The 27,474-nt window shown below is 47.1% G+C and overlaps 1 protein-coding gene across 1 annotated transcript in view; it reads left to right on the plus strand.

The window, feature by feature from the left end:
• Positions 1–27,474, plus strand: part of NME8 (NME/NM23 family member 8) — a 2,398,321-nt gene that overhangs the window by 628,761 nt on the left and 1,742,086 nt on the right. Inside the window, exon 8 of the mRNA XM_069613833.1 lies at positions 27,109–27,178. Coding sequence (XP_069469934.1) covers positions 27,109–27,178 — 70 coding nt within the window. The remainder of the gene's footprint in view (positions 1–27,108; positions 27,179–27,474) is intronic.

The raw sequence follows: 27,474 nt of genomic DNA on the forward strand, positions 1-27,474 counted from the left end.
AGTCAGGAATTTAGCAGGGGAGAGGGGGAGAGAAAGCAGAAGCAAAGAGGAAGGTTTTGAGGTGCTTCCGGAACCAGAGATGGTTCTCCGCAAGTTTCAGGGAGGCAGGAAGGCTGTTCCAGAGGGAGGCCCCTGCCGCGTAGAGAGATCTACCCCCAACTTGTTGCTTGGAGAAGTGGCTGACCCTGAGGGAGTTGGAGACAGATGAGCGAAGAGCTCGAGAAGGAAGATATTTAGGAAGAGAGAGTTGAAGGTATTTTGAAGGTATTTAGGCCCAAGGCCCCAGAAGGCCTTGTGGACAATGCAGAGGGTTTTGAACGTAATCCTCGCAGCCACTGGGAGCAAGTGTAGAGATTCCAGTCCTGGAGAGATACAGTCCCTGGGCTTGAGGCCAAGGACAAGTCTCGTAGTCATGTTCTGGATGAGTTACAGAGGGTGGAGAGTTGAGGCAGGCAGATTTAGATAGAGGCTATTACAGTAGTCCAGCTTCGAGAGAACCAGGGCTCAGGTCTCGGGAGACAGTGAGCTTCTGGGGGAAGGAGAGGAAAGGAAGAATACCTCTGAGGAGGTGCAGCTGGTAGTGCGACTTCTTAGAGACATCAGATATGTGAGGAGAGAAGGAGAGTGTGGAGTTGAAGATGACCCCAAGGTTTTTTTGCCTTGCAGGTAGGAGCAGGAAGAGGGCCAAGAGAGGACAGCCAGAGAGCTTAAGGGAAGGAGGGAGTGGGTGTGCCGATGAGAAGAATCTCAGTCTTACTGGCATTAAGGCATAGGTCATTGGCGGCACACCATTCCTGGATAGCAGACATACAGTCAGAGATGAGGGAAGGAGAGGAGGAGGCTGAGGGTAGCCTAAAAATGAGCTGGGTATCATCTGGATGGGTGTCTGACTGCTCGAAAGTAACCAGTGAGAGAGTGCTACAAATATTGCAGTGGAAAGAAGGGCTGCTCTTTGTTACGGGGTCGACGGACAGCATGGTAGTTTGCGGACAGGGAGTGCCACATCTGGGTCTTTCAAGGATGCCTGGCATGGAAAGTGTACTGTGGGGATTAGCCAATGAGGTGGTCTGGTTGTGGTTTATAGGAAGAGAGGGTAGCAGTTCTTTTCATTGATGTGTCTAGTGAAGATGGCTGTGGTTGTTGCTATGAGAAGGCTTACTGTGTGGATGGTGGGAGATTCTTGAATGTTTAATCTGAAAGTGTACAAAGAAATGTGTGGCATTTCTGGTAACATTGGTTTGGAGAGAGTGGAGGTTTCTTGGTATAGTGGGCTTGGCAAATCCGGGTGAGTTTATTTGCATTTTACAATAGTATGTCTCAATTTCAGTGTCCTGATTTAATTGTGGTACAATGTGGAGGACATACTTTGCAGACCCTCCAGCTTATAACGATTTTGCCATCCCGGAAAATGCTGCAAAAACAGCCGTTTTGTGCAAAATACAGCAGAAACTGCAGTTTTTGCAAAAAAACCTGTAAAAACGACAATACAAAAATCCTCAGGGTGCCAGATTCTCAAAACTTATCAATGCAAGAAATGAAATGCGCAAACACATCTCATCACTTGCACCCAAAAAAAGAGCAGCCCAATCCACAGGGGACACTTGAATGGGCACATTTTTTTATTAAAATGTACCCATTCAGGTGTCCCTTGTGGATTTTATATTCATGCCCATTCAGATGGCCTTCTTTACCTTTGAGTAAATTAGGGGCCGTTTCTGCCAATTTAAAAGTGCATCCTAAATTTCCATGCAAGATGCACTTTTAAATGTGCGGAAATTGTAGGCAACCCTACGCGCACGGGAGCTGGGGGTGCCACTGCATGATAGGGGGCTTCATTACAAGTCCGGCGGTAGCCGTGCCGGTAAAAACGGCACAGCTGCCTCCGGAGTCATTTTTTTCTGGCGGTCCCTCCGGCAAGATGCTGGAAAAAGAAAATCCACATTCCCATTGAGTCCCATTGGACTCAATGGGAATGTGGATAATGGATGCACCGGCACTGTTTTCCACAGTGCCGCTGCATCTATCAAGGTTTGCAAGCGGGTGCCGTTCCTCCCGCCAGGTCAGACCTGGCAGGCTGAAAGGCACCCGCTTGCAGAACTCTTAGTTTGCCGGTCCGGAAACAACAGTAGCGGCAAGTTTACCGGTACCTTTGTGTCCGGACCGGCAACCTCATGATGACCCCCAGGGTCTTTCTTGACCCAGTCATGCATTTTTTTAAGGTATGAACCGCTGCTATGTCGCTTGCATTTCTGTTCCTCAAACAGGATAGAAATGTGTTTTTTGGGGTCACATTTTACAGTGGACGCACTGGGAGCTTGCAGAACACTGTCGGGAGGGCGCTTCTATTCAAGGTACTACCCATTTCGACAGCCAAAAATGTGACCTATTTCGCCAGTACCATTTGATCGATTTTTTTAAATACCGAACATTTGGAGCAGGGGTATCACCCGCTCCTTATGTTCAGTATTTTGGCATTGGGAGTTGCAGGGGTGTCCCCCGCATCCTCAAAATTGGAGGTCGGGGTCTGAAACCAAAAACAACAAAAAAACTGAAAAGGGAACCTGCGGCATCAGATCCGTCCTGCTTTAGAGGGACTGATCTGACAATGCAGTGTTGGAATGGAAGCGGCAGCGACCAAGCAGTTAACTAGGGGAGGGGGTGGGTTGGCGGTGAAAGGTACATTTCGGGTTGTTTGGCTGAAGTGCAAATCTATTCGCAGCAAAATTGACTATGGTCAATTCTGCCGCAAATAATTACACTTCTGTCAAACAACCCAGAACCCTATTCAAGGCACAATTTGCACTACAGCTCATCCTCGTGGAAATGTGAAGGTCGCCTTTGAGAATAAGGTGACCTGCTCATTTCCAAAAATGGGTTATCTAAAAATAGCATATCCTAGGCTTAAATGTCCCATTTTTTTAGGATCATGGTTAAAATCTACATTTTAAAAAAATGGTCACACTATGAAAGGGAAAAGAGAGAGAGGAAGAGTGATGGGGATATGTGACGTGATAGACAAGAAAGCAGAGGGAGAGAGGTGGGTCAGAGGAGAAAGCAGTGCACAAGAGAGCAGAGGAAGCAGTGATGCGTTGGGCCAGAAATCTGAGAGCGAGCGAGGTACAGAAAGTAGATGGAGCGTGTGTTCAGGGCGAGCAGTGAGCCAGAAAGCAGCAAGGAAGCGGTTGGCCAGAAAGAGGCAGTGAACTCTAGATTGTGAAAAAAGATGAGTGAAGAGTGCGATAGAATGGGAGAAAGGATGCAAGATGCAGAAGCAGCACAAAACAATGAAGGACTGTATATTGCGGGAACAATTGTAGAGTGTAAGGTGTGAGTTGGGAGTATGATTTGGAGTTTGGCAGGGGTGGGGGAGTGCACATTGTGACCTGACAGTGTGACATAGCACATTAGTATTTGTTTGACAGAGTGAGAGGTTCAGGAATGCAAGTTGTAATGGGGAGTTGGTGAGCTGTGTGATGTGTGTTGGTGAGCGAGGTGTGTGGAGGTTTGGGGGACTGGAGAACATAGAAGGGTAAAAGTTTCAGCATTACAACTGATAATGATCAATTTAGATAAAACTATTAAATTGGCATGCACATTATAACAAAAATGTAGCCAAAACTAATAAACTGTTCTGCCAAGCCAGAGACATCCCGGATTCTTCCTATTAAATAAATACAAAATATACATAATAATGACACCCTGACTCTCTTTTAGCCTTGCATTCTGCCTCTTTCCTACAATGTGGCAATCTTACACCTGCCAGATAATACAAAATGTCCTGCAGAAATGCTGCAATTAATAAAGGTTTGTGCTGCAAAATTTGCCATTTCATGCCGCAAAATCCTGGAAGGTCTGACTTTGGGCTACATTAGTGTAATATCTTTGTAGATTGCATTTAAAAATATGCTGCAAGCATTAATGGAACTATTTCCACTGGGAAAGAGTATCTTTTCACAAATACATTGTAGGGCAGTATGGAGATGCACCAATGTGTTTTGTCCCCAACAAGAAGCAGGAAGGCACCTTGTAAACAAAAGGGGTATGTACATTTTTTAATTATGTTGGGGTGACATCTTTTGCAAATGAGAACATTGTGGCGGATGGTGCACACCATTTTTTGAGTGATGGCATGAATTTCACTGATTTTGGAAATCAAATCTTTCTCCAAAACATTCAAAATGCACTCAAGGGTTCCTGTTAAAATTATGTAGAGTGCTTGTGGAAAGGTTTCTAAGTAGTTGTAGGAAATAAAAACCTAAAAATCCCCCCAAAAAGGTAATTATTAGAGCCACCATTGTACAGTACATTTTTTAAAGTAAGTGTAAACCTCTCGACACTGCGCTGGTCGGCGGTTGGCACGTGCCACATCAGGGTCTTTTGAGGATGCCAGGCATGGAAATGGGACTGTGCAGCCCAGGGCATTAGCCAATCAGGTTTCCTGGGTGTGGTATACAAGAAGAGAAGCTGGCAGAAGCTTTGTTTGCTGAGAGGGCTGCAGATGGCTATGGCTGCGGCTATGTCTTTCAGGGGGCAGAGTGTATGGATTTTGGGGGACTCGTGGATCCATTGGCTGAAGGTGTATGCTGAGCACTGTGGAGTGGTTGGAAATCTTGGATTTGATTATTTTCATGTAGAATGGTATGTAGTACGCAGCATGAAGTGGGTGGACTTGTTCCCATTTTGTGTAAATATGGTCACACTGAAACATCCAGACATTATCATTGTTCATTGTGGAGGGAACAGTTTAGGGTATGTGATTGGAATTTTATTGCAGTTTGCAATGAAGGAGACATTCGGAAAATTGAAGGAAATGTTCCCCAAATCAAGACTGATTTTTTCTCGCATTACCCAGAGACAGATGTGGATGCACTCAAGTTCATTTGGTCCACGAATGGCGAAAGTGAGGCACAATGTCAACAAGGCTGTGTGTGCATTTTTGGGAGATGTTTGGCATGACGTCTTTCCATAATGACAATATTAAATTTAACATTGGCAACATTTTCCGCCGAGATGGAGTACATATTAGCGATGCAGGTAATCAGATTTTTCTGCAAAACTTTCAGAATGCTTTGGGGCAGTTTTTGTAAACATACAAAGCATTTTTCACTAGGTGCAAAAGAAAATACATGGAAACACTGGGAACATAAAATGCCTACTTTTTTTGCAAGTTTAAAGAAATAGTTCAGTTTAGTACAATGTTCTTTAGTTTACTTTAAAAACTGAAAAACTATTATAAAAACTAAAAATACAAAAAAGGTTCTTTTCAGGAGGCACCACTTTACTACGGAAAAGAGTTAAATGTTTTTATGCCACCACCACACAAATGTTCTGATGTCCGCAGACTACCGCACTGTCCGCGGAATCCACTTGCTGCAAACGGGCCTGTAACTTTTTTTGTCAGTTCTATTTTTTTTAACTGTGAAAGGTGGATGTGTTTTTTATGTTTTATTTTATTTTTGGGCGTTTTATTTGCAGGAGAGGCAAGGGAGGGGAGGGAAGCGGCTCCATCCACAGGGACAAAGGGGCAGGTGCAGAGAGAAAAATGTTGAGTGGGTCTTAATCAGGCAGTGGGCAGTGTTTCTTGTGCTCATTGATTGCGGCCTCAAAAACACTCCGAAACTGCTCCCCTCTACAGAGCGGTGTGTCGCAGCACATATACAGTCCTGTGACCCACTAAATGTTAAGGGTCAACAGTGTTATGTATGGCCTGCAAGGCTTCCGCTGGGATCCTTTGCCCCACAGGAGTGCCCCTTGTGGTGACAGGAGCAGATGATGCGGATGAGGTAGCGGGTATCGGCCTACTCGTTCCCTCGAAAGGTACCACCTTTCTCACTGCTCCCTTGTGATTTGACTTCAGGTGGCACCGCATGGAGGTGGTTCCGTAGGAGCACAGACCCGGTTTTCCATGACTGAGTACAACCTTGCAATCGGTGCATCGAACCTTGCCTGCCCGAGCCTTTGGTACCTCCCCTACAGTGGTAAACAGCTGCCACACCCAGGACTCACGACGGGACCTGGAGAGAGGGACTTCCAGTACCTCATCTTCCTCTTGATCCTCCTCTGTATCTGCATGCCTGTTCCCCTCTCCAGCGCTCCAGATGGTGGTGCTGGTTGGGGAGCTGCATTGGCTGTAGCAGATGCCATTCTGGTCTCCAATAAGCACAGAAAACCAACAGGTGCTCTATGCTGAACAGCCAGATAGCGAATGAGGAACAGTCATGGGTGGGTCCCTTCAGAGCCACAAATGGGGCTTAAAAAGTTATTAAAAGTTGCCAAATCAACTAAGACATGGTCTAAGAGCTCCTCAAAGGTAGCGTTTCAGCTTGAAATACCCTAGATTGGGCGAAAATGCAGTTTAAACTGTCCGGGGGAATGGACACTGTCTGTGAATACTTCCGTCGTGCTGCGTGGGTACGATCACATGATGACATCCCCGGACGTCCGGTGACATGACGGCTGTCCTGCGGACACCTATTGGTCAAGAGACGATGTTCACATGCGTGCCAGTGTCTCCACAGGACAGGTGGGGAGTCCCCGAACTAATTAAAAGTGCGCCATGTGCAAGCAGACATGTCTGGACAGGCACAGTGTCCGGGGGCACCTCTATTTTGGTTACGGACATCCCGGACAGTAACGCAGTCCGCTGACTCATAAATGGGCTTTTAAAATAAAAAACTGGCAGCAAGACTATACAAACACATATTTATTGAAAAAAACATACATTCGATTAGCAAAGAGATGGGGAATCGGAATAGGAAACATAAATGGGAGAATTGCGATTTTCTATACAATGTTCATGAGGGGAGGAAGGGAGTGAGATGTCAACATAGCGTCTTTCATTTACATCCAGGGAATTTGATGGGAATGATTGGTTGGGACAAGGTGGACAGGTACAGGTGCAAGTAGGGCAGTGATAACAAACATTTTCCTTGACATGATTTTTCACAAATGTCATCAACTGCATGAAATTATTATTCAATTCATCCATTTTTGTCGATAACTTCAACATTTCATTATGTACATTTGGGGTTAGGCACTCTCTGTGCAAATCTTCAGGTTTGTTTAAATGGAATTGAATTGGGCCCTGGTTTCCTCATCACCACTATGCACTGTTAAAAAGAAAAGCATATTATAGTGACATTTGAACAAATGACACAACGTTTTAGTTTAAAGAAATGTATTGTATACCATTAGAGCTGTTTTCTTCAGTCATTTTGTCTTTGGGGAAATATTCTTCTAACCATTCAAGTCTGCTTGCCATTTCTGTTAAAAGAAAACAATAGTGCTGCTATTTTTTATACGTTATGTGTACATAACAAATGGTAATAATAGAGAAAGAAATACAGTGTACTTCTCCAGCATTGGATCTTTCATGGATTTACATGCTTAGAATATTCCCCGTGGTCAGGCTGGGAATCCCCGGTACATTATATAGACCCTTCCCCGTAGGGAAACTTTTTCGACGCTTATGCGTCCTATCCACCTCGTTTTGTATCATGCGTGCCCGCGTCGTCAGGACGCCATGATATAAATACAGGACCCGCCCCCGCGCTCCCTCAGATTTCAACCGTCTTTCAAAGTAGTGGGATCCTCGTGGTTACTGCTAATCGAAATTAGGTTGTATTGTCACTTCGGCGACGTTACATTCTGGAAAAAATATGTCCGGAAAAGCTTTATTCCGTCCTTGTGCGACATGTGGACTCAAAAAAGTCTATGAAGGTGATGCCCACATGGATTGTATCTACTGTCTCCACCCGCACCACACGGCGGATACATGCGAGATATGCCAGGGTTTCTCCCAAAAAACCCTTAAAGACCGGAAAAGAAGGTTGGTCGACTGGCTTAACGACGGAGCGGGTGCCTATCCGGCATCAGAAGTTGGCTCCACGGCCTCCAGGAGCAAGTCGGAACCTCCCTCGAAGAAGGTGCGGCCCGTCGAAAAATGCCCTGCGGACAAGCATACGGGGAGGCATGCTGGGTCTTCCTCATCACACAAAAAGCCCTCCTCCTCCTCATCCTCTAAGACGGAGAGGCAAGCGGCATCAAAATCCTCCTCAGGGGACCGTCCTAGGTCTTCCGTGAGTCGAGACGCTTCGGCAGGGAAGTCGGCAACGAAATCAGCTATGAAGTCTAAAGGCTCGGTGCCGGCTACTTGCTCGTCGACCCCGGTGTCACTGACGATGCCTATTACTATTCAGGCAGCAGCGGTGGGGATTCCTTCGTCGACGGTGACTCAATCTATGGCCTGGCAGCCGGAGGTTTGCGACCCGGCCCCCCCCGAGGTCCTACTGCAGCCAGACACGGCCTTGTCGGTGTCGTCGGTGGAAGGAGAATGTGGCATGGTTATGCAGCCGTCGGACTTGGGCTTACGGCCTTCCAATACGTCGACGACAAGTGCGAGTGGGGGTGTGGACCCTCTATCCTCGACGTTGCTGACCCCCCAGATGGTTTTGTCTCTGGATGTGCTTAATACCCTTCAGAAGCTCCTGCAGCGTCTGGATACGCAGATCCCTCAGCCTGGCACTTCATCGTTGGTATTTTCTGCACCTTCTGTCGACGAACAAGCTCAAGCAGCTCGCTCGACGACCAAAAGCCCGTCGGCCTCCCAGGTGGCGAAGGATCGTCCTCGAGCGCAGGAGGAGGGTGAGCTATCGGAGTCCAATTCTATACGAGGTGACTCAGGGTCGGACATTTCCCTGTCACCGTCGAGAGACCCAACATGGAATTCGGATGTAGAGGTAGAGTCTACGAGGAGCCAGGCACAACCATCTCCTCCGGATGATGTGGGAGCCTTCCATGCAATGATGGGAAAAGCGTGTTCCGAGTTCGGCTTAATTCCTGAGGAGCAAAAGAAAGACTGTTTTCTTTTTGATCACATGGGTCAAAGGAGAAAATCGGTATTTGCCATCCCAATCCTGGACCACGTGTGGCAAGAAGGCCTCAAGACGATGCGTCATCCGTTCTCGGAACCGGCTATTAAAGGGCATGCTGAGAAAAAGTTTAAAGCTCCGGAGTCCACTCCAAAATGCCTAACATCACAGCCTCTGTCAGACTCTGTGGTTTCGGCGGCGGCGGCTAGGAAGGCCAGAGTACAGCAAAAATGTTCAACCCCACCAGAAAGCGAGGCCAGGAGGCAGGACGCCTTTGGAAAAAAGGTGCTCTCAGTCGGCGCCACGACGGTAAAAGCAGCCAACTCCTTGGCGATTGTATCACGATATGATAGGGAGATGTGGCATAAACTAGCCCCTATCCTAGAACATCTGCCGGAAGAACATCGAAAAGCAGCCATGCTGCTAGTACGAGATGGTGAGGAGGCCTCGAACCATGCAATTAATATTGCGGTGGACCTAGCAGAGTCTGGGTTCAAACAAATCAATCATGGCGTAGTTCTACGTCGACAAGCGTGGCTCAAATGTACTACTTTTAGACCTGAAGTCCAGTACAAAGTCCTAGACATGCCATGTGAAGGAGAACATCTGTTTGGAGACAAGGTAGATGAAGCCTTGAAGGGGATGAAGGAAGACACGGATACCGCTAGGTCTCTCGGCGCCCTCCAGACAGGTAGAAGTTTTCGCTCTTTTCGCCCCTTCAGGGTTGCTTCTGGAAACTCCCGCTTTGGAGCCTCTAGGGACCGTGGGTTTAACAGGCCCTCATACTCCTCACAAGGTTACAGACGGGCATCCCAGTCGGCACGTAGAGGCAGAGATTATCAAGCCTCCAGACGACGCGGCTCGGGTCCCTCCTCGACGAAGGACAAGCAAACCAGCAACCAATGACGGCCTTCGGAACGTCCTGGGGGGTCGAGTCTCTCATCATATCGACCAATGGAAATACATCACCACAGATCGATGGGTTCTGGACACGATTCGCATGGGTCATGCGCTGCAATTCAAAAACAAGCCTCCAAGTCTTCCGCCAGTGTTTTCGACCCAGCCCCACCTTCGAGTTCTAAGACAAGAGGTGGCACTTATGCTGCAAAAAGGAGCGGTAGAACGGGTTCCTGTGGCACAGGAAGGAAAAGGGGTTTATTCCCGGTTCTTCGTTGTCAAGAAGCCAAATGGAAAATGGAGGCCCATTCTCGACCTGAGGGTACTCAACACATGGCTAAAGAGCTCAAAATTCAAAATGCTAAAGATCCAGGAGGTTATCAGGTCAGTGCAACCCATGGATTATCCGTCGTCGCTAGACCTTCAAGATGCATATTTTCATATCCCAATACGTCCACGACACAGGAGATATTTAAGGTTCGTCGTCGGGCGAAAGCATTTTCAGTTCAAGGTCCTTCCGTTCGGTCTCAAGTCCTCCCCAGGACGTTCACCAAGTGTTTGGCCCCTATAGTGGCCCATTTAAGGAAGGACGGTCACCATGTCTATCTAGACGACTGGCTGGTCAGAGGTTCGTCCATGGAACAAACACGAAACAGTCTGGGGGCCACGATGTCCCTCTTACAGGAACTGGGCTTCGCGATAAACTTCAGCAAGTCCTCAGTAGAGCCTTCGAGGAGCTTGGTCTTTCTAGGAGCGGAGTTTCATACGCACACAAGCCTTGTAAGACCATCCAGCGAAAGAATACAGAAGCTACAAAGCAAGGCGTCGGAATGGAGATGCGGTACCAGGGTGTCAGTGCGCAAAAACATGTCCCTGCTAGGGACCATGTCATCCTGCATTCCGTTGATAAACAACTGCCGTCTGTTTATGAGGCCTTGCCAGGAATTTCTAGCGGATCGTTGGGCGCAGAGCCAAGGTCGCTGGTCCGACAGACTGGTCATCGACGAACAACTGGTACAAGCACTCTGTTGGTGGAGAGTCTCTACTCATTTAACGAAAGGAATGCCTCTGGTGGAACCAGAGTTCCAGAAGACGGTGGTGACGGATGCATCGCTGAGCGGATGGGGAGCTCATCTGGATAAGTTACAGGTACAAGGCCGGTGGTCGTTACAAGAGTCCTCCCTGCATATCAACCTGCTAGAACTGAGGGCAGTGCGGTGGGCTCTAAAATCTTTTCTCCCTCAACTGAGAGACTCCGTGGTGCGTGTCATGACGGACAACACGACTACAATGTTTTACCTCAGGAAACAAGGAGGAACACGTTCCAGGTCCCTGTCGAGGGAGGCACAGAAAATCTGGCATTGGGCCCTGCAACACAACATGCTAATCTTGGCGTTCCACCTGCCAGGTGTGAGAAATGTGGAGGCAGATGCCCTCAGCAGGGAAATGAACGAAGTTCACGAATGGGTGCTGAACGACCAGCAACTACAACATGTATTCAAGAAGTGGGGACATCCTTCCATCGATCTGTTCGCGATGAAGGACAACAGGAAATGCCCGCAGTATGCAAGCAGATGGCCTCAACAGGGCTCACTGGGGGATGCGTTCTCCTTCCCATGGACGAACAAATTCCTGTACGCATTCCCTCCATTTCCTCTTATCCGGAGGACGTTGCAATGGATCCTCAAGTACCCATGTCGGATGATTCTGGTGGCCCCGTATTGGGCCAGACAGGTGTGGTTTTCAGACCTGCTGCACATAGCGGCGGCAGAGCCAATGAGGTTCAGGAAGATCCCCAACCTTCTGTCTCGACAGGAGGGTACCGTTTGGCATCACGACCCGGACAGCCTCAAGTTGACGGCCTGGCTCCTGACTTCGCCGAATTTGGTCAGCTAACGATTCCGGAGGAGTGTCGTCGTATTCTGCAAGCGGCAAGAGCACCTTCCACAAACACTTCATACTCGTACAAATGGAGGAGTTTCTGTCAGTGGTGTGTGTATCAACCAGGTTTGGTTCCGCAGTCGATTACGTCAGAACAGCTCCTTCCATACTTGCTGTTCTTAGCTCAAAAGGGCTTATCGGTTTCGTCGATAAAAGTACACCTGGCCGCCATCTCCAGGTTTACGGGTCAACGGCATTCCGCACCATTATTCAGCGACCGCCTGATTAAGCACTTCCTTAAAGGTTTGTTCAGGAAGTTTCCCTCCCGAGAAGAGATTTCCTCCGGTGTGGAGCCTCAATCTGGTGTTAGCGTCTCTTATGAAACCTCCTTTTGAACCAATGTCATCATCGTCTCTAAAGTTTTTGTCGTGGAAATTGGCCTTCCTGGTGGCCATCACTTCAGCCCGACGTATTTCGGAAATCCAAGCTCTAATGGTAGACCCACCATACTTAAGATTTTTCAAGAACAAGGTGGTCCTTGCCACTAACCCACAGTTCATACCAAAAGCTCCTTCAGTGTTCCATAAACATTCCTCTATTGTCTTACCTACGTTTTTTCCAGAGCCATGCTCGGGAGCGGAGCGCACGTTACACACATTAGACGTGAAAAGGGCTCTCAAGTTTTATCTTCATCGCACGCAACCTTTCAGGAAAACGAGGCAATTGTTCGTGGCCTATGGTTTGGGTGCTAAAGGCAAAGCCATTTCAAAGCAAGGACTGTCAAGATGGGTATCGTCTACCATTTCGTACTGCCATTCCAAGGCTGGGAAGCCTCTCTGCGACGCCCAAGAGCTCATTCAACTAGAGCGGCGGCATCGTCGACGGCACTGTGGTCTGGAGTCCCTCTGGGGGACATCTGCATGACGGCTACCTGGGCGGCTACACACACTTTTACCTGCCATTACTGCCTGTCACAACAACATGCCGAAGATACTCGGATGGGACAGGCGGTGCTTCGACACCTATTCCAATAAGGTAAGCCCCGGTTGAGGGGTTAGATCTTGTTGCAATTATGACTGAATATTGTTCGTTTTCTATGTTAACAAATGCTTATGGGTACACGACCATAGGGAACGGGCATTGTGAGGAAAGTATGTGAGTTTGCATGCACGCCTCTTTCGCGATGGTACTGCTATGTAATCTATTCTAAGCATGTGAATCCATGAAAGATCCAATGCTGGAGAAGGGAATAGTTTCTTACCTGTAACTCCATTTCTCCAGCATTGGTATCTTTCATGGATTCACATGCGCCCGCCTGCCTCCCCTGGCCATGCAAACTGGTTCCCCACTACTTTGGGGGCCGAAATCTGAGGGAGCGCGGGGGCGGGTCCTGTATTTATATCATGGCGTCCTGACGGCGTGGGCACGCATGATACAAAACGAGGTGGATAGGACGCATAAGCGTCGAAAAAGTTTCCCTACGGGAAAGGGTCTATATAATGTACCGGGGATTCCCAGCCTGACGACGGGGAATATTCTAAGCATGTGAATCCATGAAAGATACCAATGCTGGAGAAATGGAGTTACAGGTAAGAAACTATTCCCTTACTGTTTTCTAAGAGCTTCTTCCGAAATAATTGCCAGGTGTTCCTCATCTGTAAGCAAGGTTTCACTGAAGTGATACTGCAAGGTGTACTGTTAAGCTTTGTGCTTGGTGCATTTCATTATATTGTGCACTAAATTAAACCATAGTTATAGTTTTAGAAGTACAGATTTCCTATAAATATTTATTTTTGGATGTAGTATATATATCTAATATATCTATTGTTTCATGTATATGTCTTTGTTGGTTGCAGGATACAACATTGTAAGGTAACCCCTGTTCTTTTGGGCAGTGTGAACATTTGCGCAGTCCAGGGACTCTTCGGCTATGACCTGGAGGCAGGGGGGTCAGTATGATGTAAGGGACATGTAGAAAATGTACGGTATCCTTGTCAAAACCCATGAAATTCTGTGAAAAAACATTGTTAAAGGGACGTTATGGTTAAGTTGCATTAATAAAAACCCATAAAATTCAGTGACATTTTTTTATTAAAGGGACATTATGGATAAGTTGCACTAATAGAAACCTATCAAATTCAGTTAAAAAACTTTGTTAAAGGGACGTTATGGTTACAAGTAAAATGGAAAACCCCCAGAAATTCGCCAATTATGGTAAGGTAAACAACCATAACTCGCGCTGCCACCGTTTATCTCTAAGACTAACACCCAGGACCTCAAAGATGACATTACACATTTCTAAATTGAAGGTGGCAGGCCAGAGACTGACCTTATAGATGCAGAGTTGGAATGAACACAAGAACGCTTATTAGCTGTTATTACAGAGGCCTGTCCCCACAAAACAAAATATAATAACTGCAAAAGAGGATCCACCTTGGGCTATCTGGACCAGCTTAAGATGATCTTTACCCAGCACTCTGGCATAATGAAAGAACACATTCTGCCCCAGAAGGTATTGCAAATGACTTGGTTCATAGACTTTTGCAAACGAGAGGGTCACAGGAATGGTAAATCCATCAACTGACCCCCAACAAACTTTCCTGGCCCCACTTTCTGATCCACCCCAATTTTCTAATCCAGGTGTACTAGTTTATAATTTCAAATAACACGGCACCTAGTGCTGCGAAAGGAGACCCTTAAATGACCATGTGAAGGGTCTGTCCCCAATGTGTGCTCCAACAATAACAGGCTACAAATCAGGCAGGAGATAAAAGGTTAATGTTAGGTGGACGGGACTTTCCAGAGTAATTGGCATCTGCAGTATTTAATAGTAAAAGAAATCAGCGGGGTGCTTTCCTTTAATGGGTCTTGGTTTGTTTTGTTGCTAGGAAACAGCTGAGGCAGAAGAAGAGGAAAATTACGAGTGGGCTTATTAATGGAGTTCCACCGTAACATATAAAGGAGAGAGAACATTGTGCCTTAGTAAACAGTTTTAGTTAGTAAATATAAGGACGCTGATTGCTCGGTACGCATAGTTGCTGTCAGCTGAGTGTTTGACGGCGAGGCACTCTCAGAAGAAAAGCTAAAGAGGGCGGTGTACGCGGCTCACCTGTGAAATTGACACAAAGCCGCGGTGCAAAGCGAAGGAGGCCTGAGGAGATGGGGCCTGATTTGACAGCGACCCTGAGGGTGGTGTAGGCGGCTCACCTGTGTCATCTGTGAAATTGATAGAGTCGCAGAGCGAATCGATGGAGGCCTGAGGAGGCGGGGCCTGTCGGCGTGTGGAAAAAGAAGGTGTGCTGACGCATCCACTCATACCGTGAAGATGATACGGAGCAATAACCTGCGGAGGCCGTGAAGAAAATACTGCCAACGGTAAGGAGGGTGTTTGACCCTTGTTGCAGCATTTAAAAAGTAATAAATACAGAGTTACAAGCACGCTGAAATACTCTGTAACAAACAAGATACAAAGTTAAAAGTCTCCCAAGCAGTTTAAGGATGTTAATTACAAACTATGGACATATAACACAAGTTTCTCTGACAGAGAATCCTTATTACACTCAAGCCCTCTGATGGTAGAAGCTCTATCCGATTACCATAAAATTCAGCAAACAGGATAGAAACACTGGATTGGACCTTTGAAACAAAAGAAGGTTATGTGAGTCAGTCCCGCCTAAAAGAGGAGTTTTGCTATTTCTGTTAAAGAGCTATCGAATGAGGAATCCACACCAGAATGAACTGTCTTCTGATTCATTAATTTCAAATGTTGAGGAAGTCCTACAGATTTGTGAAAGAAACCTCCTCCTACCGTATTCTTTTTTTAAAAAACGTAACAGAATTTTAATTAAAGGTTGTGTTGAAAGAGGTAATTTGATCCAAGTGTGCTCTTATTCCCACAGTAAAGTGTGACAGACCACCTGAGAGATAACTTAGTCACAAGCAATGTTCCCTCTAATTGTTCCTCTGTGTGGGGAACTGGTTGGCTGTTGGGCACACATTATTTTCCATGGGCGCCAACTTACTAAGGTAAGCCACTTTGTGAGCATGCACAGTTAGTGAGCTACTGTCTCTGCATAGAGTTTGGAAAGGAATTTCTGCTTTCCATCCACTGCAATTCTTTACAAATCTGCGTTAAAGTTGCATCGTTCAACACTTTGTCCAAACACATAGGCTAAAAAAATATTTTATATGTTATTATAAAGACAACTCGTCCACTAGTCCAAGACTTCAAGATTTGCCAGAGTACCTAGCAAAAATATCCCTTTGCAGAGTAAAATGTGTGTTTTATGCCACTGGAAAAATATGCATGTGTAGTACAAAAATAAAATATTGCTTTACATAATTGATGTGGCTGTCAAAAAACCTGGACAGAATACAATATTTACAAATGGAATAATGACAACTAAAAGGAATGTGTCATAAAACACTGTGTCACTTTAATGAAGTACTTCAAAGGCCAGGAGAACAGACATAGTTTGCATAAGGATATGTAATGTGTAATAATGACAATTGCATCAGAATAACTGCAACTCAGTATTTGATGGTCAAAATTCCTGCCCCTCTGCTTACTATCCACATTACGTTTTCCTGCGACAACACTTACTCTTAGCCTTATAGCTGAGAGGAATAAACACCATCAATGTTTACTCCACAAAAAAAGGCAAATGTGCCCAACAAAAATGGGAAAAATTAACACATGGGAGCCTAACCCATGCTTCTACCCACAAAGCTGCACTGATATTTAATCAAGTTAGTTACCAGCAGAGCAGTGGCATGGGAAAGAACTCTAATAAGATTGCTGCACGATCTCAAGAGGAATTCTAAGAGGAAAGAATACATTTTAATAAGCATAAAATATCCCTATTACTTTTTTACTCCCTGAAAAATCATTTGACTCCAAGTAGGGAGCAAAATCTTATCAGAGCCCTGCTTGCAACCCTGACATAGGAAGTTAAATGACAGGGCTCATAATACAGCCTATAGTTGTGCACTCCCTTCCTCGCCACAGCCTAGGCAAAATTCAAGAAGAACCTTCCTGAGGTTTCTTATGGAGCCCCGTTGAAGAAAATCACATATATATGACTTACTGAGTGCCTTCTTATGTAACCACGGACCCCTCTTCTGTAATTCATTGCTATCACTTACATAAGTTTCAGCTGGATGCTTGAGTCAATAAATGAAGAACCCATGATTATATAGAAATCATCAGCAGCAGAGCATAGATATAAACAGAAGGTGTAGTTTGATACCCTTTAGAAAACAAACACATTTCCTTCCCTGTACTGCCGAAACGTTTGACTTGGTTTTTGAACGTTGCTGATTTGTTCATCACCAAGGTGTGTCCTCTTTTGCCATTCCCGCTGTAACCCTGCATGCACCAGCTCCTCTGCTGTCCTCTGATACTAGTTGACACAGCACTGTAAAAAGTGAGGGATTGTAGCAGTAAACACTCATTGGGATATTTGCATACCAACAATACTTTGCAAGCAAAAAATATTTATTGTGCAATTAAGTGTAATTATATCATGTGCATTTTAAAACAATGGATCTCATTACAGGTCCGGCAGTAAGCCTACCGTGGCTGCTGTGCACCGCAGGGTCAGACCTGTTGGGAACAGTGGCTCCGGCAGGCAGACTGTCACGGAAGCACCGGCAAACTTGTAATGAGGCCCAATGTCATGAATCTGCATGTTCACAATTATTTTGCAGTGCATTTCATGCAACTTACCCCTCACTTACAACCCTACAGTATTATACAAGTGCTCAGTGAAGCTGTTTTTTGTATAGCAGTGAGTTACCAAATACTTTGTTAAGGTCTATTCCCAATGGAACTCTGAACAGTTGGAAAGGATGCAGATTGTGTGAAAATCATTCTACTATCTAAATATCCATCGCCTTAATATTGAAGAGGAGTAATGCCAGGCACAGTCCGTATCCATCATCTCTTGCAGGCCAAGTAAATGATATTGCAATGTTGCTCTCCACTTATAGGATAATGTTAGGAAGCATTGAATGAGGCTTCATATCCATGTAGCCTGCTTACTGACAGTCAGTATCCAATATTTGGCTGATAGCTGGGTTACGTAGTATGGGTGACGCTTTTGGTAAGGCATCAAAAGCAACAGAAATTCTGACACTTGAACATTATTCATATCACAACAAATATAAAGCAAGTGGGTGTAGGTAAGTCTGTTAGCCTTTCATAGAGCCAAGCAAGGAAGGGTCTACGTTGATATCTAAATGTGTTCTGGGGGCAGAAGTTAGACTCCTACAGTAAAAGTGTGGTAGGCAAGTTTCAGAGTCATGGGAGGAGAGGGAGCATTATTTGGTTAATGTGTCCAGACATATCTTAGTTACATTCTTGGAGCCACTTTTTCATATTAGATTTGAACCTCTTGTGGGTGGATTCGGTTGTTGGGGTTTTTAGGATTTTTAGGTCACACTTGCATAGTAGGGTAATGCAAATGAGCTATTCCAGAATATCAAGATTAGTTTGTTATTTTAAGAGAAAACAAATGTCAGGTAATTGTGGCTTGTACCTTATTAAATCTTTTTGAATATGTGAGAGTTTTCTGTGTGCGCTGCCAAAAATCTTCTGAGCGGAACCCAGAAGCAAGCTGGGCAAGCGCACATGCGCACAGCTTAGAGGGAACATTGGTCACAAGTCCCCTGATACACATTGATCAAGATGGTCAATAAGTGTAGTGCATTGTAGAAGATCGGTCTGTCTCATGCCTCTTAGACACTGGCAACAGTAAGTCAGCCATACAATCTGGAAACTTTACAACTGTCCCTCTTTTGTTCACTAGTACTAGTATTGTTGGCATTTCTAACACAGCTGTACGCAGGGGAGTATCCAGCATTGCAAGAGTGGGGGGACGAGCCATGTAAAAAGTCCTGCTATCCCCCCGGCCCCAAATGCACCTTGGAAAATGAATGCTAAACTGAAACACAATTGTTCCTGCCCCCATATGATGACTTGACTCTGTACCCTCTTGCTGCAACATTTGGACAAGAATGTCATATGGAGCTTATGGCAACACTGCTATCCCGTACAGGAAGCCCAGAAAAAAATTCATGCCACAGTAAGAAAGGTTTATACTGGCTTCCCCAAAATAACAGACTAGACAAGTAATAACACATACCATACTTGGTTGATCATGGATGCCCAGAAACAAATTCACGCCACAGTAAGAAAGGGCTAGACTGGCTGCCCGGCCCGACTCAAGGTGTGTGGGGGCCCATTTAAACATAATGGTTGAGGGTCCTGCTTAGAGTGAAAACATTCTATGGCACCCTTTGGGTGCATATATTACAATGGTGACAAAGGAAATGTTAATAGCCACCGATTATCACGAGACAACCAGCCAGCAGGGAGTTTAAACACTAAATGCCCACTGAAGAGCTCTAAACCCTTCTTTAGCAGCAAGTGGCTGATGAGGATCCAGTGTTAGACTGCAAAGTGCACATTTTAAGATCCAGAAGGAAAATAGATAAATTAATATATTGCTGTGTGACAAGACTGCTGACTGGCAACATGGGGCAGTTGCTGCCCCCCGCCAAGGCCTCTTTCATTTGAGAAGACTGAAAGGCCCTGACGCAGTTCCTGGGCTGTCCCCAAATGCATTATTACTTGGCTAGACTGGCATTTGGGGCAGCCAGTCTAGCCCTTTCTTACTATGACATGACTTTTTTATTGCCATGTTTGATAAAGCAACGGTTTATCATAGATGCCCACAAAGAAACAACACCAGACAGTGCTCCTGTGTGCCCCTCCAACTCCCTTCCTGGATGCATTCACTTGTCTGACTTCAGAAAGAAGTCGGATCCTTTCTTTCTGACTCCAGAAATAAATGATCTGACTTCTTTCTGAAGTCAGACTAGTGAATGTGCTCAGGACCGAAGCTGAAGGCAGAGCACACAGCACAGTCTGGTGTCCGTGCCCCACACTGCTCCATGCTGAAGATGCTGCAGAGGTTCAGAGCGGAGTGGGACACAGACACCTGTTTGCCATATGGTATGCTCCTGCTCAGCACCATCCTTGTCTTGGCAGCAGGAATGTCTTGAGAATGAGGGTACAGAACAGGAGCTGTCCTGCTGCCAAGACATTTGGGCTGGAAGCAAATGTCCCGGTCCGGCTACTAAAAGACCTACTGGGCTGCCCCCCACTCGGTACCTCACTGCCCATACCACACCCTGTCCGTCTCACCAAGTCATATTACCTATAAGCAAACATTGTTTTTGAACCCCTCTGCCCCAGTTAATTTGATAGGGTGAAATACTTTGTGCAAACTAAGTTGCACCATGAATTGTCCACCTGATAGAGAAATTCCTGACAATACCAAATTTGTTGTAGCACACCTGTAGGAAATTCTGCCCGCACTCGTAGGCCCCCAAATATGTTAATTCGTCCACAGTAATTACTGAATTATTATCCAGGTTCTCAATTGTGTATGGTTCTCAGATGTTCATCCAAAGATTTCCTGCAAATACGAGCAGACCCTTCCAATTGATTGCCTGGTATTCCCCAGTACAAGTTATACCCAAAAGCACAGGAAGGCACTGCCCCCAGTATATAGTCAATGTTAGAGCAGGGTATAATCGTTGAAATGAGTAGCCCCAATAGCGCACCTGTCCTTCGTGTCAAAAAAACAGTCAATAACACTTATAATATTATACAGGACCCCCTTGAAGCCAACGCAATAGTGCTGCGATCCATTGCAGTGGTCCAAAATCCTGCCACTATATTGTTATGTATGCCACCCTCATCGACTTGCTTCACTGTTGTCGACCTCTGCTCTTCTATCCCAGGGCACACAGATTGATGATATTAATTTTCTTTTTTCTGAGTGAGGATTACAATATATCTGGACAAGGCTCCCACAAGGTTACACACAGTCGTCTATCCTATTTTCTCAGCTTTTGAACAAAGATGTAGATACTATAACATTCACAGGAAAATATGTTTTTCTCCAGCATGGAGACTGGCATGGATTCACACGCTCATGAATATTCCACGTCGTCAGGCTGGGAATCCTTAGTACAAGAAAAACAGGTTCACTTTCACTTACAAACTGTATTTCTCCCATACACCAATCACTGTCCTCTGGGTCATACTGCCCCCAGCAAATGACAGTCCTCTCCTTAAGCCCCTCCTCTAGCAGCCATCTTCAAATTTTTACCACACGCTTCAGTGTTGGGAGTCATTGAGTTTGCTCTGCGAGCTACTTCTACATTTCTCATGTTTTTTCACAGAAAAAGGTTCTGTTTTTGTTCCAAAGTGCCTGTGTGCTCTTCTCTCCATCTGCCGACAGCGGCGATCCATTGTTGGTGAAGTTCAGTGCCCCTCAAGGGCGAAGATTGTCCAAGGTTCCAGAAGGCCATCGGGCCTACTTCGGCCCTCCCACCATGACGGAGAAGAAAGAAGGAAGATCCCTCTTCAAGTTCTGCACCAAGTGCGGGCTCCGAAACGTGTTTGTGTTGGACAAGCACGTGCAATGCCTCTACTGCCTGCATCCGGAACAACAAGGAAGGAGATTGCAAGATATGCTGCAGATTCTTCAAGAAGACGACAAAGGACAAGCACAGTAGACTGGTGACATGGCTGAACGCCAACGCCTCTGCCCCGTGCGCCAGCCTCGGCATGCCTCACCCAAGGCTAGTCGGTCCGAGGAGCGGGCTTCTAAGTCCTGTGAGGGTGCCTCATCATTATTTACCCAAGATAAGGCCAAGCACTGTAAGTCCGGGTCCACCGGCGTTGCCGCAGAAGCAGGCCCCTCGGCAGACAGGATGGGATCGACATCACCCTCCGCCTCCATTGCCAGCCGGCAATCGAGCTTCTCCTTGAGGAGGAAGTCGTCCAACCTGGCTAAGCTGCGGGAGAAGCCCGAGAAGCCACGGACAGAGGAGAAGAAGGCTGAGATGCCCAAGAAGGCCGAGGCAGCACTGTAAAAGTCTTTGTCGATGATAGAGTTGGTGGTGACTACTCTCTCGAAAGCTAAAGGAGCTGACCCTGAGAAGGTAGCCCCCACAGTGCTGAAGGCATCCCAGCCTCCAGGCACAAGGCCGCCGTGGTGAGTTTGACCAGGTCTTTCGGCACGCCAGAGAAGTGGACACCACCTCAGAACTCGGTTCCAGTCCCTAAGTATGGAAAAAGGGGGGGGGCAAGGAGGCCCCATATCAGTCCCAGGTCGGGGCCCAAGCCATGTACTTTTCATCCACGGATGATGAGGACTTGGTGTCCCTAAACCCAGTCCACAAGGACGTGGAAGAGGTGGACGATGGTGGCGACGATGGCACAGGGCCTAGTGTTCTGATCACGCAGATTCCACTGAGGGATGTGTCTCTGGACATCCTATCAACCCTCCAAACCTTGGTGTCGGATATCCAGAGGAGGATGCCACAAGGGCCTGTTCCAATGGTCCCCTAGACCTCCGACAAAGAAAAGAAAGTGCCACCTGATGCCCCATTTCAGCCTCCATATCTGCATCGGGTCCCATCTCCCCAAGCATACCCAGAAACGGGGATGGATACGGCCATGACGATGATGACGATTTCATCGGAGCAGGCAGCGGGTCCCCACAGTCTAGGGCATCCCCACCAGACAAGGTGGGATCGTTGCACTCTATGATCGCCAGAGGCTCCTAGCGGTTGCAGCTCATGCCCGAAGAAACCAGGAAGGAGGGTTTCCTGTACCAGAGGTGCGAGGCCAAGAGGAAGACAATCATGGCAGTGCCCCGCCTGGACGACCTGTGGAAGGAGGGCCTAGCCCTATGAAGAACCCTTGCATGGCTCCAGCCAAGCGGATTAGGCTGGAGAAGTCCCGGGTCCCGGAATCCACACCCAAGTGCCTGAGGTCGTAACCATCGCTGGATGGACGACATGGGGAGGAAGGTGATTTACACCACGGTGTCCACCATCAAGGTGGCCAACGCACTGGTGATCCTAGCCAGGTACGACAGGGAGCTGTGGTACAAGCTGGGTCATATTTTGGAGTTCCTCCCGGATGACAAGAGGATGGAGGCGATCGCCCTCTTCCAGGAGGGAGAGGTAGTGTCGTATCACGCCATCACAGTGGTACTGGACGTTGCCGACACGGGGTTCCGCTAGATGGGGAATGATGTCTGCCTTCGTCACCAAGGCTGGATGAAGGCCACGAATTTCCACCAAGAGGTACAAACAAAGGTACTGGACATGCCTTTCAACAGAGATAACTTTTTCGGGAAGGTTTTCGACGAGTCCCTGCAGGCCATCAAGCGGGATACGGAGATGGCCCGTGCCCTGGGCACCCTCCAACAGCACCGTTCTTCCTTTCGTTCCTGCAGCGAAAAGCCGGGCAGGTCTTCGAAAGGTTTCTCCTCCTCGTACCATCAGCCTTCCAGATCCACGACCCAGAAAGCCCACAGAAGCCGGGCCTAGGGGTAGGAGGACAGTGTTGTCATCTCCAGCTGTGCAGGGTGCTGGGTCTGAAGCAAGCCTGAACTGGCCAAGACACGAGAGGCCGGCTAACGAGGTTCGCGAGTGGGTAAAGATCACCACTGACACATGGGTGCTGGACACTCTCACCCAAGGACATACCCTAAATTTCATCACAAGTATCAGCGGATCCTGATGGTGGACCATCAGAAGCAGCACGTCCCTCAGCTCTTGAAGGAAGTACGGCCATGCTGCGAAAAGGAGCAATAGAGATGGTTCACCAGTGACTCAGGAGCTCCGGAGTCTACTCTAGATACTTCTTGGTAATAAAGAAGACAGGGGGGCTGGAGGCCCATTCTAGACCTGCGACATCTGAACAAGTACCTACTTCCACGTCCCCATTCACAGGAAACGCTGGAGGTTTCAATGCTTCATAGTGCAGGGACAGCACCCTACCAGTTCAAGGCCCTACCCTTCGGCTTGAAGTCGGCCCCCAGAATGTTCACGAAGTGCCTGGCACCAGTGTCGGCCTATCTGCGTCTACGGGGGATTCAGGTTTACCCGTACCTCGACGACTGGCTCATCCAGGCCCACTCACGAGAGTTGGCTGTCGGTCACACAGAGATGGTCGTCAAGCTGCTGGTGGATCCGGGATTCTCCATTAACTATCCAAAGTCCTGCTTGACGCCAGTGCAGAACGCGCTGTTTCTGAGGGCCAGACTCAATACAGTGTCCGTCCTGCCTTGCATCACCCTTGGAGGAGAGGGTAGCGGCCATTGAGGGAAAGGTGCAGCGGCTGTTGTCGATGAAGACGGCTACGCTGCGGACCATCAAGTCGTTGCTCGGCATGATGTTTTCCTGCATCTACTTCATCCGGCTCTGCAGGTTACAGATGTAACCTCTTCAGGAGTTCCCGGACGCTCGCTGGGTACAAGTGTCCAGAAACTTCGCAAACAAGATCACAGTGGACGACGAGTTCTGTCAGGCGATAAGCTGGTGAGGCGAATGCTCCAAATACACCCATGGCACAGGGTTTCAGAACCCTCCAATCCAGGAAACGGTCAAGACGGACACCTCTCTGGAAGGCTGGGGAGCCTACAGCAGACGTCTGCATGCCAGAGGCCTGTGGCTGCCAGCGGAGAAGGATCTCCATATCAACATCTTGGATCCACAGGCAGTGCTCTGGGCCCTCAAGTCATTTCTTCTGTCTCTGAAGGGCGAGGTGGTGAGGATCTTCACGGACAACACCACCACGATGTTCTACATCAGGAAACAAGGGGGCACTTGATCCCCGGTGCTCTCCAGGAAAGCACAGGAATTGTGGCGCTGGGCCGTGGGACAAGAAATGTCCCTCCGGCAGGACCAGGTGGACCGCATCTTCGCCAAGTGGGGCAGGCCCCAGATCGATCTGTTTGTGACAACGGCTAACTCCAAATGCCAGAAGTTTGCCAGCAGATTCCACCAGCCAAACAGCCTGTTGGACGCATTCTCCGTCCTGTGCGAAGGGATGTTTATGTACATGTATCCTCCCTTGCCGCTCCTGCTACAAGTCATCAACACACTCAGACAGTGTCAGTGCAGGATGATACTCATCGCCTCAGCGTGGCAGAGGCAGATTTGCTACCCAGACCTTCTCAGCCTGTGAGCGCCACCGCTGGTCATGCTACCAGCGGTCCCAGATCTTCTCACTAGAGAAGGACGCGCAATCCTGCATCACTACCCAGGATTGCTCAACCTGAGCGCTTGGCTCCTGCAGCCTTAGAGTTTGGAGGGTATGAGTTGTCGGAAGGTCCTCGCCAAGGCCAGGGGAACGTCAACTCTGAAGTTCTACGGTCACAAGTGGAAGCGTTTCGCGACATGGTGCCGGTCGCAGAAGATTATCCCCCCTGAGGGTCATGGCCCTGCAGGTTCTTCCATACTTGCTGTCCTTGGCAAAGGCTGGACTCGTGCACGCCTCGATCAAGGTACACGGTCTCCAGGAAGGTCTTCATTTTGGTCTTATCAACTCATCAAGGAGTTCCTTAAAGGACTTTTTTGATCTTTTCCGCCAGTGAAGGCGCCTGCCCCGGCATGGGAACTCAACATGGTTCTGACGAGGCTCATGGGGGCCTCTTCGAGCCTATGCATCAGGCCCCTCTCAAGTTCCTCTCGTGGAAAACAGCTTTCCTAGTGGCCATCACCTCTGCCAGGAGGGTGGGTGAGATACAGGCCCTATCCTGACTTTTGACGAATCGAGGGTGGTGCTGCGGACGCACCCCTCTTTCATGCCGAAGGTTACCTGTATTTTTCCCGAAGCCTTTATCTCCTGCTGAGAGGGCCTTGCATTCGCTGGACGTTGCTTCTGCCCTGAAGTTCTACGTGGCATGCGCAAAGAGTTTTTGAAAGACTTCACAGTTGTTCGTGAACTTTCGTCCTGTGAATCATGGGAAGACCTTGTCCAAGGCTACATGGGTGTAATTTTAGGGGGGGCAGGGATGTTTGTCCCCCCCAACGCTGCCCAGCCGTCGGAGAGCCCACTCCACCAGAGCAATCGCAGCGACAACGGCGTTCCTGTCTGGTGTGCCCCTGTGGTGTGCCCCTGCTGGAAGCACACCTTCACAAAGTTCTACTGCGTCGACAGGGATTCTAGGGAGGAGTCCAGAGTCTGCCAAGCAGTGCTACGCAACCTGTTTGCTTGAGGTGAGTCTGTTCCAGAGGTAAGAGTGAATTGCTTCTGTTGGGCCTTGCCACCTCCTGTGGTTGTGTAATGTTGTACTGCTGTGTATTCGTTATTCATGAGAACGTGAAGTCAAGCTAGACCCCATGCTGGAGAAGCAACAAGTTACTTACCTGTAACTATTGTTCTCCAGCATGGGTCTGGCATGGATTCACATGCAAACCCTCCCGCCTTCCGCTTTGTGGCTATTCTTGGTCGTACTGCCACTTCACAGGCTTAACAAAACTGAAGATGGCTACCAGAGGAGGGGCTTAGGGAGGGGACTGCCATTAGCTGGGGCCAGTATGACCCAGAGGACAGTGATTGGTTCATGGGAGAAATACAGTTTGTAAGTGAAAGTGAAAATGTTTTTCTTTTACCGAGGATTCTCAGCCTGACGACGGGGAATATTCATGAGCGTGTGAATCCGTGCCAGACCCATGCTGGAGAACAATAGTTACAGGTAAGTAAATTGTTCCTTATTCACAATATAGGCAATCTCCTTTTAGCAAAACCCTCTTATGACGCTTGCAGACAAGGTAATGTAGTAAATGATGGATTCAGGATACTTCAGGTAAATCCATGATTAAGTTTCTTTATTTAGATCCTTAGAACAGTAACCTACTGACTCCCATCCCAGGCTCCATCCTTCCAACTGCCTAAGGTGGAACATCAGGGATACAGCATTCTCACAATCACACATACACATTCTAACATTTCATCATTTACTCTGATCTCATACATTCCAAACCTGCATACGTCCATCCATAAAACAAAGCACATCACACCAGATACATTGGATTTGTTACCTACATTCACTCATAACATTCAAGAATCATCCAAACAGAAGTTCCATGTGTGCCGAGAAAGAGTACATTATCTGGGGATCAACATAGCAGGTCACTGGCTATTAACCAACACCCCCACTGAAACCCAATAAAGTTACCCCAACCCACTACAATTACACAGATGCAGACATTTTCACGTTTCTATTTCTGGCAGGTTGCTGTTTTCAATGGAAACTAGAGTATTAAGCAGCAGTCAAACCTTAACAAAAATGTACTGCATTAAAATGCATGATCCCTACGTTTTCTTGTAGTTTGTTATAGAGTTTTCTTTTTATAAATCAAATGTGTTTTGAGGTCTCGCCCCTGGGCCGAGATGTTCAATGAAAAGATACCCGTGATTGAGCACCCTGGGTTACATGTAAGTAACTTTACCTATCCTGCATTATACAAATATACCCAATTCTAATGTGTAAAGTCCATACAGGTAGAGACAATTATAGTATTAAATGTTACAAGCTCATGAATGTGTAAAAAGAGTAACTTTACTTTTTTTTTATTCTAGATTCTGGAATTTAAATTTTCAGATTTAGCACCAAAACCAAGTGAGGTCACTGTAGAAGCAGAGTTACCTGGCAAGTCTGTTTATTTTATTTTTATAGAGATTTTGAGTTAAGAGCCCACAAAAGACTACTTACGTATATGTCTTTCATTAGGCGGCAGTTCAGAAATGCAGCTCCCTGTAATCATATTTGCCTTATCCAGTATAAACTGAATTATTCTTTTAAACAATTTTGGTTTTCCTATTATGGTACATGTCAGCAGGAACAGTGAAGAGTAGGAACTTTCATATTAATTAAACTCTCTTAGGCATATAGCACATAGACCCTCATTCAGATTTGTAGTCCAAAGACTGCATGAATTTTGATGT

This window comes from Ambystoma mexicanum, chromosome 5p (assembly GCF_040938575.1).
Source record: "Ambystoma mexicanum isolate Mex_15411 chromosome 5p, UKY_AmexF1_1, whole genome shotgun sequence".
Taxonomy (NCBI): Eukaryota; Metazoa; Chordata; class Amphibia; order Caudata; family Ambystomatidae; genus Ambystoma; species Ambystoma mexicanum.